The sequence below is a fragment of the Xenopus tropicalis genome, chromosome 2 (assembly GCF_000004195.4).
Source record: "Xenopus tropicalis strain Nigerian chromosome 2, UCB_Xtro_10.0, whole genome shotgun sequence".
NCBI lineage: Eukaryota > Metazoa > Chordata > Amphibia > Anura > Pipidae > Xenopus > Xenopus tropicalis.
In genome coordinates this window covers 47,912,646-47,930,451 of record NC_030678.2, presented here as the reverse complement: position 1 = coordinate 47,930,451, position 17,806 = coordinate 47,912,646, and the positions used below count along the sequence as shown (strand labels likewise).

Here is a 17,806-nt window from a genome sequence, read left to right as displayed (position 1 = left end):
GTCTTAGAAGCCAAAAGAAGCACCAGTGTTGGAACGTAGTTATCTAAGAAGAAAAACAACAAACAAATGTTTACTTGTCATGTGCTTTAACAGGGACACCACATTGCAAAAGGGAGGCCAATGAACAATAAATACATTTGCCAAGGACAGCAGAAGGCCCAGAGCTGATGTGTAAGAGCCAGCAACAGTTTAGCTGTAGTAAAGTGTTTGTGTGCTTCACAGTGTTTTTTTGTACCACTAGTAGGTTACTAAAGTCATGGTGTGACTAGTCAATCAGAGCAGAATTAAAAAAAGAGTGGGGCCCAAACGGCTATGTAGCAAAACAAATAAACAAATGTAACTATGCCCAGGCCCGGAGTGGGATTCAAAATAGGCCCTAGTATTCCAAGTACACAAAGGCCTAAACAGCCCCCTACCAGCAGACTAAATAACAACTGTCTATGGCATCCTACAGCAGCCCCATTTGCCAGAATCCACAATTGTGCCCCTTTGTACAAGCGCACTACAAGGCACAAAATCATACCCTTTCTCGCTCATTTACAGAGCACTTACATCTGAGGCATAGCTGTGCTCTGCACTTACTAAGACTCCTTTGCACTTTGAGCCTCCTGGAGCTGCCAATAACATTTCTGATCGACATACAGGTTATGGGATGCCTGCACAACCCCCCGTGCCTTAGGCACAAATATAACATAATACCCCTGCAACACCACAACCCCCCATCCTCACTCTTGCACCAGACCAGCCGTTCATTGCTCTTTTTTGCCATACTGCTCATAGTTTTGATTCACGTCTAATTAAACCCTCTATGCACACACGCAGCAGAGGCAGAAGACATAGGTACCTAGGGTCCTAACTAATACACCCCACACACACTGTAGCACCCTAGGCACCTGCCTCTTCTGCCTTCCCCCAGATCCTGCCCTGAACATGCCAACCAGAGTGTTTACATGGTAATTTAAACAAAAATGGGGGATCTGGGTGTTAACAACCCCAGCTTTTCAGATGTGTTTTCACTTTATTCAAAATGCTACATTTAGAGCAAAATTAAGTTCTACAAATACGACCCTCGTTTCTCCTCACAATAGTCCAACTGGTAACCAAAACTATGGTACTAGCAGGCAGCAGGCTGAAGCATCGTATCGGTACAAAGCACTTCAGCTGCTGTCACTTTAAGGCGTTTCGTGACTCAGCAGACAACGAGAAGATTGTCCTTCAGTGTTTGCCGTCAGAGGAGTCTGATCTGGAAGGTCGGGTGGCAGAGGTTACAGCTGCACCACGTGTGTGTGTGAGAGAGAGAGAGAGAGCAGCCGGCTCTGTCCTTCCCCTCAGATCCGGAGACACGCTGACACACAGAACGGAGGACATGGTTAGCAAGACGGAGGAGCCCGGCGTGCACAGCCCGCTCCCTGCACAGACTCCTGACAAGAGCCCGGAACCCTGCTGCGGTAATTAGAGGGGCTGCATACTGGGCGAATGGTTACAGAGCTGCTTATCATTGTGTAACCCTGTAGCTTTTAACAAGGCACTTGGCTAATAGGGGTGCAGAGCCCTCGCATTCGTATCGTATGGCTCTCTACCCGTGTGTGTCCCTGGGACTGGCTGGACTACAAGCCCTAACAGCCTGCAACATTGACAAGTGTGTGAGCATGCTGGGTATTGTAGTCCAGAAACAGCCGGGGATTGCCATTACTAGTAGATTGCAAGCTTCACTCTCATTTCCAGCAGATTTATATTGTGTGTCCCGTCTGTGGGAATGGTATAGCCTAACTGCAGCCAATGGGATGCAGGCTGGGGGTGCTGGCTAAGGATGCAGTTATGCGGCACAGCATAGGGGGTTGCTCAGGTTACCAGGCAATCCCTGCTCTCCAGCACTCTGGTTGTTGTGGAACTTCAGTTCCCAGGTCCCTTTCTAACACAGGAGTAAAGGGCAATCCTTTAAAGTGATTCATGCTGCAAGAAATCGTTGCCAGGGTGTCCTTGAAGAGCAGTTGCAGAATTATAGAAGTGAGTTCAAACCTTTATTATCCCATGAGCATGGTATACACAATGCCTTTATGCTGACAGTTAGTGTGCTGCCATCTTAATTGGAATGATAAGGCTTTGATTGTATGCCCAGGCGCCAGTCCTGACTTTTGCTTTTCTTAAATAAGCAGTGGAGGCTCAAAGCACCTGCTTCCTAGGGTTAGGGGATTGGTTTGGGGCTAAGCCCATAAAAACCCAGGTGCTTCTCTGCAGTCTAGTAGGTGACTTTAATTCTCTATTCTTAGTGGTTTCTGAGATATTAGACTGCTAATACCAGGCTTTAGGCTCAGCGGATCTCTTTCAGAGTCAGAGCATCAATGACTTTAACTCACTAAGTACTGCCTGCACAGTCTTTTAACCCTATGTTTTCTGACACTTATTCTGAAAGAAAGCTGTTGCAGTGAAGCTCAGTATTAACCGTGTAGACATGCTAATAACGTATTTGAATGACAAAAGTACTCAGGAGCATTCTAAGTGTACATTTATTTAAAGCCACTATTGTCATCCAGTTTTCCATTTGTAGGATGATGGCTCTCTGTTTTTCATTTTTTTGGGGGGCAAGTATTTGTGCAGCTTCCTTCAATCCCAGTATAGTGTTTGTGCCCAGAAGGGCCCACTGTTCTCTCACTGGTGTGTGCAGTTTGTTTTCCTTAATCCAAGGACTTTCAAGTTAAACTTAGCATTGTCCTTGGTCTCAGAGTTGTGTGGCCTGGAGAGGAATTGGAATGTCTGGCTAATGCATCAAGGAAAGCAGCTGGAGTTATCTTTCAATTTTCTGTTTTTTTTTTTTATTTTAAACTTTATATATAATCAATTATATAAATCCATATATAAACAAAATTGCTCCAAATGTGCCCAATGATTGGCTTTTGATAAGATTCTGTTAGCTGGCTGGCATGAAGTCTTTCTGGGAATTTAGTCCAGGTGTATAGCCAAATTGGCTGCAGATCTGGTTGTTCAGGAGTTAGGTTAGGTTGATGGACTGGATGTACTTGTATGGCAAAGGTTAAGGCATCGTGTAAACAATAGGGTCACAGGCAGAATCTCTTCTTAAAAATGACTGAGTTTATTCAAGTAAAAGAAGTCAAAGTGATTAATGGAACGCTTTGATTGGTCACAGGCAGACTCTTCGCTGTGACATTGGGTCAGTAGGCCTGATTTATTAATGAGCTGAAGTCATAGGAATATGATATGAGAGAGTGCAGAATGGAGCTGTGACAGTGCGGCTACACCGACTCATTGTTAGTAGGGGTTCTATTGGGCTAGCCGGCTCTCCGCGACTCTACCATCATGTCATTCTACTGGCAATACTCTGTTTTATATACTACTCGTGAGAACCCCCCATTTTACAAGATTAGTTTATCCCCAAGGCATGTCCCACTGGGAATGTTTGTTACCCTGTAAAGTACAGTGAAGACTTCCGCCCTTACTTTACGGCACTGCCGTGTGATAGGTACGTTACTGGTTAGGCGCTCTCACTGAGCCTTGGGCTACGGGTAACCCATGTATTGATTAGACCTATGCCATTCATCCCATTCCGGCTATGACCTAAAAGGGGAGCCTTCCAAAAAAATGCTTCTATGTGTGTAATGAAAGTGCCAGTGTAAAGGTCTGGGTTTCAGCTCATATGATTCAATTGCGTGAATTTGTTTCTCTTGTGCGAGCCCCTGGGGGATGTCAGATATGGAACCAGTACATTTTGTGCAGCGAACATGCCCCCTCCTAGGTTTCCCTTGCACTTTGTTGTTGTTGTTGTGGAGCCCAGCGTTCGCCGCTTCCTGAACAAGGTCACCTTCAGCTGACACTACCATTCGTCCCCCCTTGGAGGGGTGTTTAGAAATTCTGGAGACCGCTTAGATGTTGTATGCGTGTGCTCCACATGTGCTGGGATCTACAGTAACTGCGCGTCATTTTGTTTGTAGTGTCAGCGGGTAGCAAGGGTTTTACACAGTATTTATATAGCAGGAAGGAGTTGGGTCTCTGTTTGCCTCCCCCTATTGTTTCGGCATATGGTGGTATGCGCCATGCCATCGGAACTTGTTACAGACCATGCTGTGATTAGCAGGTTGTGTGGGAGGGATCCGGAAGTAGCTGAGAGGTTAGAGGATATGTAAATAGTTTTAACCCCTTTGGTGGTGTTCACTGTATGTGTGATCCGATTTTGTTTAAAACCAGTCTTCAAATGATTTTCCACATTTCTGAAAATGCAAGCATTTTAATTTGAAAACTGATACAGTGGTTAGCTGCAAGACCTATTGTAGTTCATTGTGTAGTTTGGTAGATACATTATAAGGGTGACGACACATGGAGCTACTATAGTAGCAGCTACTTGTCATGGCTACTAAAGTAGACAATGCTGATCATTTACTGATAACTGTCTCTGTGTGTGTTTTAGCAGAGGCAATTCTCAGTATTGTCTATGGCAGGGGATTTTCTGGCACTTTGTAGGGGTGAAAAAGTACCTGCTAGTAGTAGCTCCGCGTGTCTTCCCCCGAACCCTTGGGGATGTCTGCTTGAGAATTCAGTAAAAAAAGTATACCCCCTTTCCTAAAAGAATACTAATCCCATGTACCAAATAAAGTGAATTACAGAAGCCATACAAATAAGGGGTAAATGTATTTTGTGAAATACCCCTTAATATTTGTTAAGCTGAGACACAATTCCCATTGTATTTGTGAAGGTGAGGCAAACATTAATATTCAAAATATTTCCTGGGCATTTGCTGCTGTTCAGCATGAAATAATTCTATATTGCGAACACTTGTATATCAAAAGCCGAGCAATGCATGAAAAATATGCCATTTAAAAATATACCACATTTTGGGTAGTTTATGCACAGTAGCTGGCCAAGTTTACATTTCACCTTTACATTTTATGGCCTCTTATATGGCCCAATAAATCATCTGTCTCTAAGGCATCTTACAGCAGCTTCTGTAACATTTGCCACAACCCACAGGTGGCCAATCCGAGTTTGTGTATGACAAACAAATAGGTTTCCCTCTTTACACAATCACTTTTGCATTATGGTAGGATTTCTAAATATGATCTGTCATAAACCTCTTGTGTTGTAATTCTGTTCTGTGTTTAGCACAAATTACCACCAATTGTTTAACTGTATTTGACACACAAAAAACTTTATCATAACAATTTTATCCTGCAGTTATATTACACTGGCATATTCCACAGTGCTTTACAGAGTTTATACATCAATTACATGTGTCCCTGCACCAGTGGATCTTGCAATTTCAAGTCCTTTTGCTAAAGTTAATTTTCTACACGTTCCTTATCACACAGTACTATGAACAGAATACCTAATTCAATTATTAAATTGTTGGCATGCTAAAAATTGTTACTGTGAAATCTGCTTTGAATCCTGACTTTTGTTTTTATTGGTATGTGAAAAATTTCCTTCTGGGTAAAAAAAAAATATGGTTTGTGTTCCTCCTTTTCCTCCTTCACTTGCAAATGACAGATTGATACATTTGCTTTAGTTTGGCTGCTTAACTAATGTATATCCCTGCATACTGGTCATCTTCTAAGGAAGACAAATGAGGTTATGTAATAAAAGGCACTCCGTTTGCCAAGGAGCAGTAACCCATAGCGACCAATCAGCATGTAGAATTTAATGGCCACCTATTTATAAGCAAACATCATATTGGTTGCTATGGGTTACTGCTCCTGGGCAAACTATGGGCCTTTTATTTACATATGGGGGAAAGCTATATAACTTTGATTGGGGTTTCCTTCCTTTGGTGGCTCCCAGAGAGCTGAAGTGATGGTGATAATCCACCTTTTAATCATTTTAACATTATAGCACATGGAACATTGTTGTGGTGTAAATGGAAAATTACATACAGACTTGGTAACAAAGACTTGAATTGCAAAAAGTGTAATGCCTATAGCTCTTAATGGCTATAGCTGTTGTTAAATGATACTAGGTGCATTCTGTTTAGGTTTATTCTAAATTTGGGCTAACAGTGCATAGAAAAGTTGAAAATAAGCCCTGGTTGCCATTCATTACTCAAAATGTCAGCACCCACTAAAGTTTTATGGGAAGATATTTAAATTTAAAAGACAGGGAACTGTAAGACAGTTTTGAGAATACAGATATTCAATTGATTGTGGATTTGTAATGAAGATACAATTATTTTTTTTTGTAGGTATTCTATTGTAAGGTTTGAAAACTTGGTGATATTTATAGAAAATTACATTATAGGGGCTATTGTGACTATATTTCATTTAAATGCAATCAGCAACTTGCATTCAATGGGCAAATCTTTGTTTTGTTTTGTGTTTTATTTATTTATTTTTTTTCAACTGGTAAACTTACTCCATGTCCAATTGTAGGCCTGTGTCTGATATCTTAACCTCACATGCAACAAGTGGAGCTGTGCAGTGTCATTCAGTGGTACAGTAAACTTCTATCAGCTGAATGCCCTTTATAAATAGCAACAACGCTGCACAAGTGGCAAGCTCAGTCATTCTTCGGTATAGCAAAGTAAGATTTGGTGCTTCTGATTCTTCTGTTTTTAGGATTGAATGTCTGTTTCTCTGCTGTCATTTTCTTTGTGCTGATTAAGATGGGCAACAGCATTTGCTGCTGTTATTGTAGATATTGCTTTGAAATCTATTTTTCTGCTGAGGACTCACATTCAGAAGGAGAAACAACTTCTCTGCTACCACAGTTGAACAGTGGTTCTGTACCTCAATTGGCTAAACCTGATTATGGCGTTTTTTTGGGTAACAAGCATGAAGCATTTCACCAGGACGTGTTTGCAAGTGACATTTCCATCTGGCCTCACAAATCACATAAAGAAGTGAATAAGAAGCTTGATTATTGCAAGGAGAATGAAAAGATCTATGGCTGTGATAAGGTTTATTCAAACAATTGCCTTTGGATGCACTCGCCTGAGGCCTTTCATGTTCCTGGTGACCTTGAATCGGACAAAGTGGGCAAGCCAGACTCTACTGCTTCACTTGTCACATGTATTAAACCCGATGCCCATGGTCTGAATTTTTCTTCACAAGAGCAGAAGAAACATGTGGAAGCAGCTGACATTGTAGATGCCTGTCCACAAGCAAATGCAAGGACATTGCAAAGACAAATAACTTTAAACACCCAGGATCAGTGTAACTACCTGGGGTCTTCACATGATGAGTTGAAAGTTACAAATCTGGGGCATGTCACTGAGTTTGACAAACAAAATGCTAATTTTGTAATTTTGAAATCTCAGTCAACAGGATTTAACCCTTCGATACCAATAAATGAAGCAAATACAGACTCGGCCTTTAAGAAATATGATGATACTGAGATGGAAATAAGCTTAGGTGAGCTTTGCATGAATATTGCCTATTACAATACATCAGCTTCCATTACATGCAAGCAAACATACATACATACATACATACATACATACATACATAAAGAGCTCTGTAAAGGATCTAGTTAACATACTTATACCAGTGTTAGATAAGTTATTATCTTATTGTACATAAATATATCATTGTACTTTATACATTAAAGCAGAATGGATGCGGCAATCCAGTGTTTTGCTAGCGAATAAAATCTCCCCTACAGTTTAGATGTGGGGCTAACAAAAGTACATTTTAGTATGCATTCCAACTTATATCACTTTCAAACCATATCCTGGTTACTTTCAGCAATATTAGGCATTGCTCAATGTGTACTTTTTATAAAGCACCTATTTATGTGTTTTGGTATTGTGAGTGCTGTTATAACGTTTTTTCATTGAGTTTTATGGTATGTTGTATCGCTTCTCTTCCATTTTGTTATGTCACACAGATAACTTTCTGTTCCTGGCAGAATAGCTGATTTCAGTGCTGAAATAATGCCTTCAGTTCTCACAATCCCTCTGTTTTTCTAGAGAGGTAATTATGGCTGCTGTTTGAACCTGCCCTCACATGTCTGTATCGGCATAAATGAAATGGAAAGTGTATTTCTCAGGGAGCCTGGTGCAATATTCATGAACTGTGGTGTTTCCTTGCTGGGGGCTGAAAGTAATATCAGGGGTTCTTAACCTGAAGGCCAGTTAGGGCAAGATTTGGGGAGGATGCTTTTTTTTGTAGAGATGAACTTGAAAGCTTAGTTTGAAGGTAAGTTAGGGATACCATTTGGGGTAAATACCTTATCTGATGCCCTTTAGAAATATGAATAAATGCCTAATATTCCAGTGTTTTCCTATATCTGTAAACTGCATAAGTCCCTCATTTAACATTGATGTTTCAAGGGTGACTTTAACTGAAAAAATCAGACAACCAGTGGCTTTGTGGCTACAAAGGTACCAACCCTAAGACCTATACTTTCCCTCAGCCCAACTTTACTTTTTTGTCTATAACACTGTGAAGTCTTAAATTAGTAATGGTTGTTACTTTTTGAATTCTCATACTGCTGACAGAGGAGATAATGTATACTTTCCCTTCTTTCCCTTTTTTATAAGTATAAAAATATATTTAAAAAATTGAATTAAATTAGAAAATAAGCCTACAGACATGTTCACACAAACTATCAATTTATTTGCAAGTGAAAGGGTGTATTGGTGCAAAATTGCTATAAACTGTAGCATTATGAATAGGTGTGCTTTTTCATTTTCTTCCTGTGTTATGACAAACAATTATGTCAGCAGCTGCAAACTTCCTTATATTTGGAGTTTAGGCTTACATAGGCAACTTTTTCCTGCTTGGTTGTTGCCTTGCCCTTATGTGACAAATAGGGCCTAACTGCCATCACATATGAGTGTATAGCTGAGACAGCGCTCTTGAGAGCCTAGCCCTAGTTGTGAGGGTGCAGCCATGTCTGCTTGCCTTGTTGACTGTATGCCCCAAAGCCTATAATTGCACTGTTGACCAACCACTGTTACACCGACCAATTCTTGTGATCTTGCCCTGGATGACCGCAGTAATGTGGGTACTTTTAACTCAGAATTACAATTATAAATGCAAAATTAGTAAAGAAATCAAAATATACTGCGGAATATATTTAGGATAAAGATATCCCCTTAAAAAAATGTTGGTTCAGGATTTGAGAGCATTAAATGAGAGTGATGAAAGTCTGAATACATTGACATGGTGATGTGTGTATATATCATATAGAAATGTTGGATTGCATGTTGCTGTTTTTTTTTTTTTTTTAGAAAAGCAATTAATTAGCAATTTTTGCGTTCAAATGAGAAAGTACATTAATTACTTTATTTTTGCACTACATTTTGTCTAAACCTAACTGGCTGAAATGGTAAAAGGGCCTAGTCCCCCCCGTCCCCCCAGTTATGGGAACCACTGGAATATCGCAAAAGCAAAATATTTAACATTGAATTTATTTTGTTTTGCGATTCTAATTCACAAGGGTACATTGATTTGGTAGCCTGTTTCTGTGACTTGATACCTGTCTGCTAAATGCAACTCCTTGGAAAGCAGGAAAAGCTTCTGATTCTGTTTATGGGAAGGGAATGTATAAACTCACCAAACCAACTGATCCAGTTCGCTGCTGTGCAGCCTCTGCCCCAGGTTGCTGACACACCCATCAGAGAGCATTTTTCTAAACTCTGTTTGCAGCATTTGAAAGTGTTTCTTCCTCCGCCCCACTCGTATCTTGTATTATTCTAGTACCACAGCGGACTTTTATTTGTATATCATTTATTTGCAATAGAAGGCGCATCTTGCAGAACCAGCTATTTCTGTGTGTCCAACAGGACACTGGAGTTGTGCAGGTAATAATCTCTCCTTTAAGCTTATTCTAGCTTCTAGTCTTGTTTTTTACTGGAGGGAACAGATAAAAGTTGCTTGTGCTGTGGACTGATTAGATTTGTCTCTTGTACTTTCTTTCTTCGTCTAAAAACTGCTCATCTTACATGTTTTTGTAAACTGTGCGATAGTAGTGTTGTGACTAAAGCAATACATTTGCTGATGAGAACTTATGCTTGCCAGTCAGGGAGTTCAGTAAGGAACTTTACCGGCATGAAACAAGATTTGGTCAAAACCAAAAAAATTACATAGCAGTTCAGAAACCAATATATTTTGCATTTAAATGTTATTATCAGCCCTGCAGCGTTGGTTTCTAAGGTAAACCTAATTTTCTGTTCGATGATTTTCAATATCCCCTAGTTTTAGCCTTTCAACAAGAGCCCAGGTCACACAGAGCACCCTGGGCATCACATGATGGCCTAAAAAGGCCAAGGATGATGAGCTCCTGTGAATAAATTTAGAGGCCGTGGTAATAAACTTGATATTGGGCTTCTGAATCTCTCTGCTGGTATAGTAAGTTCACTATGTAAAATACAGCATTTCTAGTCATTCATTTTAAGGCTTTATTTCTAAATGTAAACTTGTCAGGTTATTCAAACTGTAATCCATTTATGCCCACCAGGAGTGCTAGAAATAGAAGTAATATTCATGAATCAGTCAAGTCAAGTCTTAAGATGGAAGCTATGCCCAATCTAAGAACATATTTATTTTTTATTTCAAGAGACCTTCACTTGCTGGCAGTGTGAAAGTTAGGATTATAGTAAATTAATTGTTTTATTACATAGATTCAAGTTGTATGTGTGTTTTTTTTTTTTTTTTTCATCCAGGAGATTTACTATATATATATATATATAATATATTTTCCATGTAATGGACCAGTTATTTGCCATACTTCAGGCCAGGTTTATATTAAAATTATATCATACATTGCTTGGAATAATTTATCATCTGGGGGTCACCATCTAACCCATCAGCACTGAATATTGTTTAGCATCCCTGCATTCCAACTATCTAAGATAGCAAAGGTTGTTTCCTTAATAAGGGACACCAAAAAATGAAAGTGTTTTAAAGTAATTTAAAGTATAATGTACTAATGCCGTGCACAAGTAAAAAGTGTGTGTTTGTTTTAGTAAGACTGCTATAAGCTGCTGTTTAGCCATTGGGGCAGCTATCAAACTGAAAAAAAGGACAAAAAGGCACAGGTTTACATAGCTGAAAACAGAAGCTCTGTAGAATACAATGCTGTTTTACAGGGTTTCTCTGTTATCTGCTGTGTAACATGTGCAGTTTAGCCCTATTTCAATTTGAATAGTTACCCACATAGCTACACAGGAGCTTTGTTTATGTAAGCTATAATATTATTTCTGAAGCAATCACATAACGTATACCAGTGTAGGGCAACAGTACATTATATTTTAATTACTTAAGAGTAATTACTTTAATTACTCGTTTTTTCGTGTTACTGTTGATTTAAATATTTATGGCAGATCTATTATTGGGGTTGCACAATGCTGTATAACATCAACATGACATGCCATTACCAAAAGGGAGTTACTGCTGAAATTATCTGAAGAGGTTAATTGCAAATAGCTGCTGATTATAATCTGGCCCTGGAGATTTACCACTTGTGCTAAACTGTTAAGATTTTTTTGCATTCTGGATTATTAACTGTAATTTGGCTGTCTGGGAAGCTACAAGTCTTGGTTTCCCTATATAGCATACTATTTCCAAGCTTCTAGCTTGTCCCTTTTCTATGGGGGAGAAAGCTGTCCATTGCATGTGCATAAATTCTAGAATGTTAGATGTGAATTGTTGGTCAGCTTTCAATTTAACTGATGAACTCTTGGGCTTTTGAAATGAGGCATTTGAGATAGTGAGTTAAGTTAAGCAAAGCATATGTTACAAGCTCAGACTTCCAAAATTCCACAGTTAGTGTCATCTCAGGTTTGTCATGAGCAAGATTTGTAATATTGTGTTAGTATCCCTTGCATCTATTATGTCGTACTCTGTGCCTGAGATCTTCTCAATAGACTATACAGTGGTGCTTGAAAGTTTGTGAACTCTTTATATGAATGTGCCACAAAACATCTGATTTTCAAACAACTGCTAAATATATATGAAGAAAACCTTTGGGATCATTGTTTTGCTGCATGACCCACTGTCTTTTGAGATTTAGTTCACTGACAGATTTAGAATTCTCTGGTATAGTTCAGAATTCATGATGACAATTCGTTGAGGCCAGGGTGCAGCAAAACTAGCCCAAACCAGAACACTTCCACCACCATGTTTCACAGATGGGATAAGGTTCTTATGCTGGAATGCAGTGTTTTTCTCAAAATGTAATGCTTCGTATTTAAGCCTAAAGTTCTATTTTGGTTTCATCCATTAACAAAACATTCTTCCAGTATCCATCAGGTTTGTCCACATGATCTTTAGAGAACTGTAGACAGTCAGCAATATTTTTGGGGAAGAGCAGTGGCTTTCATCTTGCTACCCTGCCATATATGCCATTGGTGTTCAGTATTCTCTTGAACATCAATATTCGCCAATGTGAGACAGGCCTTCAGTTGCTTAGAAGGTTACCCTTTGGTACCTTTGACCACTTCTGGGTAGGGTTACAATGGTCCTCGATTTGTATACAATCTGTCTGTCTGCCACAAGCAACTCCCTGTATCTGTGCTAGTATAGGTATTGTAATAACTACAGTTCTGCTAAAAAAAATCTGATCCTTTTAATTCTACTCAAAAGGCAGAATCATACAACACTCTAACTTTTAGGCTTGACAGCATGTGTCCCTTGAACATTCTGCTTCTAACAGATACAGACAAATCATCTATTCATATTGTGTTCCTGTGTAAATACTGCCCAGAACGTGTATCAGCTATGCAAACTCACAGCATATCCAGTAAATGTTGGCTTTTGCCTGCATATTACAGACCCCACATGTATTGCCTAGTAAGTAAGCTCTTTCACGTTTAAATTTAAAAATGAAGCAGCAGCCTCCAGCTTTTGCCTGTTATTACAATGTGCCATTGTGTGTAAAGGTGGCCATACACAGGCAGATTTAAGCTGCCAATTCCAGTCCACTGGCCCCTATACCTGTCGTTGTGATTCGTTCATTGGGCCCTAGAGCCAAACAATCTAATTAGCCTGATATCTACCCATCATTCAGAAACTGTTACCTTTTTCGCATGCACATGTGATTGCAGTCAGCATTCTTTGCATTTCTGCCAGAAAATTTAATTAGTTACTCATATTCTACAACTTTATACCCTGTCTGAAATTTTTGCCTTAAACAATACAGCTGCCTTGTGTTTATTGCTAAATTGTGTCTGTAACAACATGCATCTGGAAAGAGAACTTATGGAGTGATCTGAGGACTATCCGTAGTGGAGGAAAAACTAGTTAGGCCCAAGTTCTAGAATATTGTTTTATAATGTACAAGAGTCATAAATAAAAATTCAAGTCCACCCACCCTAGTGGTTCTAGTCATTCTACCCATGGCTGGCACATCTCTTCAAAAAATGTACCTGTGTGGAGGAACTTTTCTGAGCACAATGCAGTTATGTTCAGAAATCCGCTGCTCAATCCCGAGCCAACACAAAGTATGTATTGCAATACATTGTATTTCCATGTGTCCAAAATCAAACTCAGGACCCCAGTGAAGCATAACTGAATCCTAAAAATGAATATGGCTAGAAATGCCATATTTTGTATACTGAACTTACTGCATCAGCCTAAATGTTCAGCATCTCTATAGCAGTAATGATCCAGGCCAAGTTGTGCACAGGAGCTTCTATCTCGGATTCTGTTGAAGTGTCAGTGACACGCACATGCTCAGTGGGCTTTGGGCAGCTGTAACTAAACTTAGGGGTCATAGCTAATTATCAAGCAGAAAATGAGGTTGGAATATAATTTAACCTAATGCTACAGGGCTGATTATTAAATGATGATTCTAATTGCACTGGTTTCAGAGCTGCCATGTAGTAATTATCTATATTAATTACTAATTAGCCTTATATTGTGACTTTTATATTCTATATATACAGTATATTGTTAGTCAGTCCCTAAGCTCAGTAACTGACAGCAGCACAGAGCAAGTGCAGTGAATCAGCAGAAAAGAAGATGGGGAGCAACTGGGGCATCTTTGGAGGCACAGATCTTCCCTGCTAAAGGGCTGTGGTTGCCTTGGGCTGGTACAAAAGACCAAAACATTGTGTACATTATTTCTGCCATACTTTTTTAGTTAAGACTGAGTTCTCCTTTAAAGTATGCATTTTATATGTGATTAACCATATTTGCATGTCTTGTAGATTGCTAGTTTTTTCTTTCTGTGAGTAGTATGTACCTAAAACTGACTGAAACCGAGAAGGAGCAATATGCAGGATCAATAATAAAACCTTCTGATGAACTGTTAGTGAGCAATAACTTAAACACACAAGTAATAATAGAGTTAAATAGATTTATCTTATTGTTGTATAATTTTATAATTTACAAGGATATCCAGTTCAGCATTGTTTCAACACAAATCGGGGAGCCCAACAACCTTTGGTGCACACATTTAGGAGGCTGAGGCGAAGCTGTTGACACAAATTGGAGGCTCCATTTTTTGCCATAGTTCTTAGAAAACACCCAACACCAATTGCTGACTTGTGCAATAATGTTTTTAAACGGTTGTCATAAACAGAATTCTAAATGACCAATTTATTACCTTTGCACCAGGCCTTATTTGTTAATCTAAGTTGTGTATAGAGTTTATTTTTGTCTGGGTAACAATACCTATAATCATATGATACTGAGTTGGGGTACGTGGTGGTGCCGGTTTGCTAAAGCTGGGTATGCCTCTTATTTAGCCTATTTCTGTATGCTATTAGTTTTTCAGTGACATAAAGCTCATTCATTTGTTTAATCCTTTGATGTACTAAGGGGGCCTCCTCAGCTCTCCAGTTGAGGGTAATGACCTTCCTGGCTTGAATGAGGGCTTTGGTTAGAAATAACTTACCTATGGGATTGTTACCCTTTGTGGGCAAAACGGTCAGAAGGCAAACCCTGGGATCTAAGGGGATCTTATCAGGAAGGACATCAACATTACCTGTGTTTACTGTTTATCCTGCAATATTCGTAGAGCAAAGATATTGTACCTTGAACATTGGGCAGTAGCTGTCCTCCAACCTAAGATTTTGATCTATCAAAGCAGAGATATATATATATAATATATATATATATATATATATATATTATTAGAAATCATTATAAAATCAGTTATTTGTATATATTAAATCTAAAAAAAAAAAAAAAAAGTCCTATTTAACAAATACTTTGCCTTTATTGTATATAGCTTATTGCTGCAGGAAAACAAAATGCATTAGCTTACATTTTATTAAAGGAAAACTATACCCCAAACAATGTAGGTCTCCATAAAAATATATTGCATTAACAAGCTCATATGTAAAACCCTGCTCCATCTAAATAAACCATTCACATAAAAATATACTCTTTTGGTAGTATGTGCTATTGGGTACTCTGTACTCTGTAACTGTTACAGTTAGAGCTGCATTACGTCCTGTCAAGTGATCTCTGAACACACAGCCCATCACTAAATGGTGGCTCAAGGGAAAGGATGTAAAAGGGCAATATTTACTGAGATATATATATATATTCCAGTTTGGCAAGATAATTTATATTTTGTTAAGTGACCTATTAAACAATCTGTTGGTTAAGTATTCATTCTGGGGGTATAGTTTCCTTTAATAAGCAATTACAGAATGTGGGTCTAGTGATAGCAGGAGTAGTAAACAACCCTTGTGCAGTATAGCAAGTACCAGTTGTATTTTAAGATTAGGAAACAGAAGTTAGGAGATTTGAGGCCTCAAATCTTCTTAGACTTAATTACCAAATGACCAAAGCTAGCTTGTTAATTTCTCTGATAATAGGAGCCTTACAAATGTTTGCATGGCAAAGCAAATGAAAATCAGTCTTGGACATATAGACTTGTTTAGCTACTGTTTACCAATGATATCAAGGTAAATAAAGCAGATCCACCCACTATATAAAAGTAAATGGGCCAAAGGTCAGCTCTTCACTTGTCCCTTTGGACGTTAAGCATCATTCCATAGGATCGCACTGGATGGCACTGGGTGAGCTGCTTAGCTACCACAATTTTAAGTATAGATGTACATAAATTGGCTGGGAAATTATTGCTAGTTATATGCAAATGTATGAAACTTTTAGTAACTATATTCATGAGTGTGTTTGAGCTGGCTCTTGTATAAGGACAATTTGGGAAACTTTGTCAATTTAGTCTTACACCTTAATTTTAGCAAATGTAGCTGTAGGTAGGGTCATAGACAAAAACTCACTGTAAGAGGCCTTTTAATAATCTGATCTACATCTCTACCAAAACACTTTGCATGGATGAGAGTTTAGCCACAATTTTAACACCATTGGAACATGCAGATTATATACAGTTAGAGTTACTGACACTACCTTCCATTACTATACAAACCCAGTAAAAGCTCAACGGGACAGGGACCTCATCTAAGGTGTGTACTGAGACACCTTGGTCTTAAGTGTTTATTTTCTCTGTCTAATTTAGGATACCTATACAACTGTTTGTGTCTATGCCTTTTAAAACACTGTGTACATTTGTGATGCTATATAAAACATACAATACAAATGCAAAACTGTGGAGCTCAGTAAAGTTTCTAGGATTGCCCTTCTGCATAGCACTGGCGACAGCTATGGTAGACCTTGATTTTAAGCACAAGTGGTGAGGGGGTAGATTATTTAGAGTTGCTTTACGTTAAAGGAATTGTATGTTTAAAGTTGCTTATTTTACATTGAGATATCATTGACTGTAGATCATTCAACCGGCATGACCTTGATGAACGGCGATGGAGCCCATGAGCATCAGGCTGAAGCAGAGCCAAAGCAGAATGGACATGAAATGGGAGATCAAACTGAGGAAGGAAATGAGCAGGAGGTTATTGTTATCCAGGACACTGGTTTTACGGTGAAGGTTCAAGTCCCAGGAGTTGAGACTTTTTCTATCCAAGTAAGGTTTTGGTCTATGTCTAATTGTGACTTCTATTTTAAAGGAGGGTCTTGCCTAAGGTATTGATAGATGACTAGTGTACTTTTTGAAATACATGAGTTAATTTTGGGCATGCTTAATCCTTTATTAAAGGGGTCTGAGTTGCTGAGAACTAGTAACTACTAGCATTATGCTATAGATCTAAATTTGCTGGTCTTTTTTAAAACATATAAATATACATATATGTGTCTCATCTCAGTAGCCAAGTCTTGTTTTAGTTGTCAAGACATAATAAAGTGTTAATCAGACTTTTTAGCTTTTTGCTGCAGGTGATATAAGAAGTATGAAATTGCTACAGATTTTGTGTCTGATTGAAATAAATCAGTCAGTGATTCAATCGTTTTGATAAATTCCAGATTAAAGTGCTATGATTCACAGAAATGCTTGATCATTGATACGTTTATTTTTTTTTACCAACCAATTGCAGGTAGAAGAATAAAAGCATAAAAACATACATTTTATTGGTTGCCAGGGGTTACTGACCAGTTGTAACTCTGCCCAGAGTTATGGGATCCCACTATCTTCAGTTTAAACCTACAACTTATATTACTGAAGGTTGCCAAAATGTCTGACTGGTAGCATGCCTGCAACACACTTAAAGGGGTAGCTCACCTTTTATATTCATTTTAAGTATGATGTACGCTGGGATATTCCGAGACAATTCTGACTGGTCTTCATTTTTATCCCCTGTGTATTTTTAATAATTTATCTTTATTTAGTAGCTTTCTGGTTCGGGTTTTCTGTAGCTATCTGGTTGCTATGGTCAAGTGGTTTGAATGAGAGAGTGGAGGAGGAGCTGAATAAAAAAAAATTAACAATCGCAATAAAATTGTGGCCTTAAAAAGCAGTAGTTTGTACTTGCTTCAGGGTCTGTGCCAGCCATCTGAAAGCTGAAATGAGGCAGACATAGACATATTTATAAGCATAAACC

General features: G+C 38.8%; 1 protein-coding gene across 4 annotated transcripts in view; it reads left to right on the top strand.

Annotated features, from left to right (window-relative positions):
* Positions 1-1,093: 1,093 nt before the first annotated feature.
* Positions 1,094-17,806, top strand: part of cluh (clustered mitochondria (cluA/CLU1) homolog) — a 50,445-nt gene continuing 33,732 nt past the window's right edge. Inside the window, exons 1-2 of one of the 4 annotated variants that reach the window (XM_031896127.1) lie at positions 1,094-1,448; positions 16,643-16,836. In XM_031896127.1, coding sequence (XP_031751987.1) covers positions 1,109-1,448; positions 16,643-16,836 — 534 coding nt within the window. In that variant the 5' untranslated portion in view covers positions 1,094-1,108. 4 annotated transcript variants of the gene reach the window in all.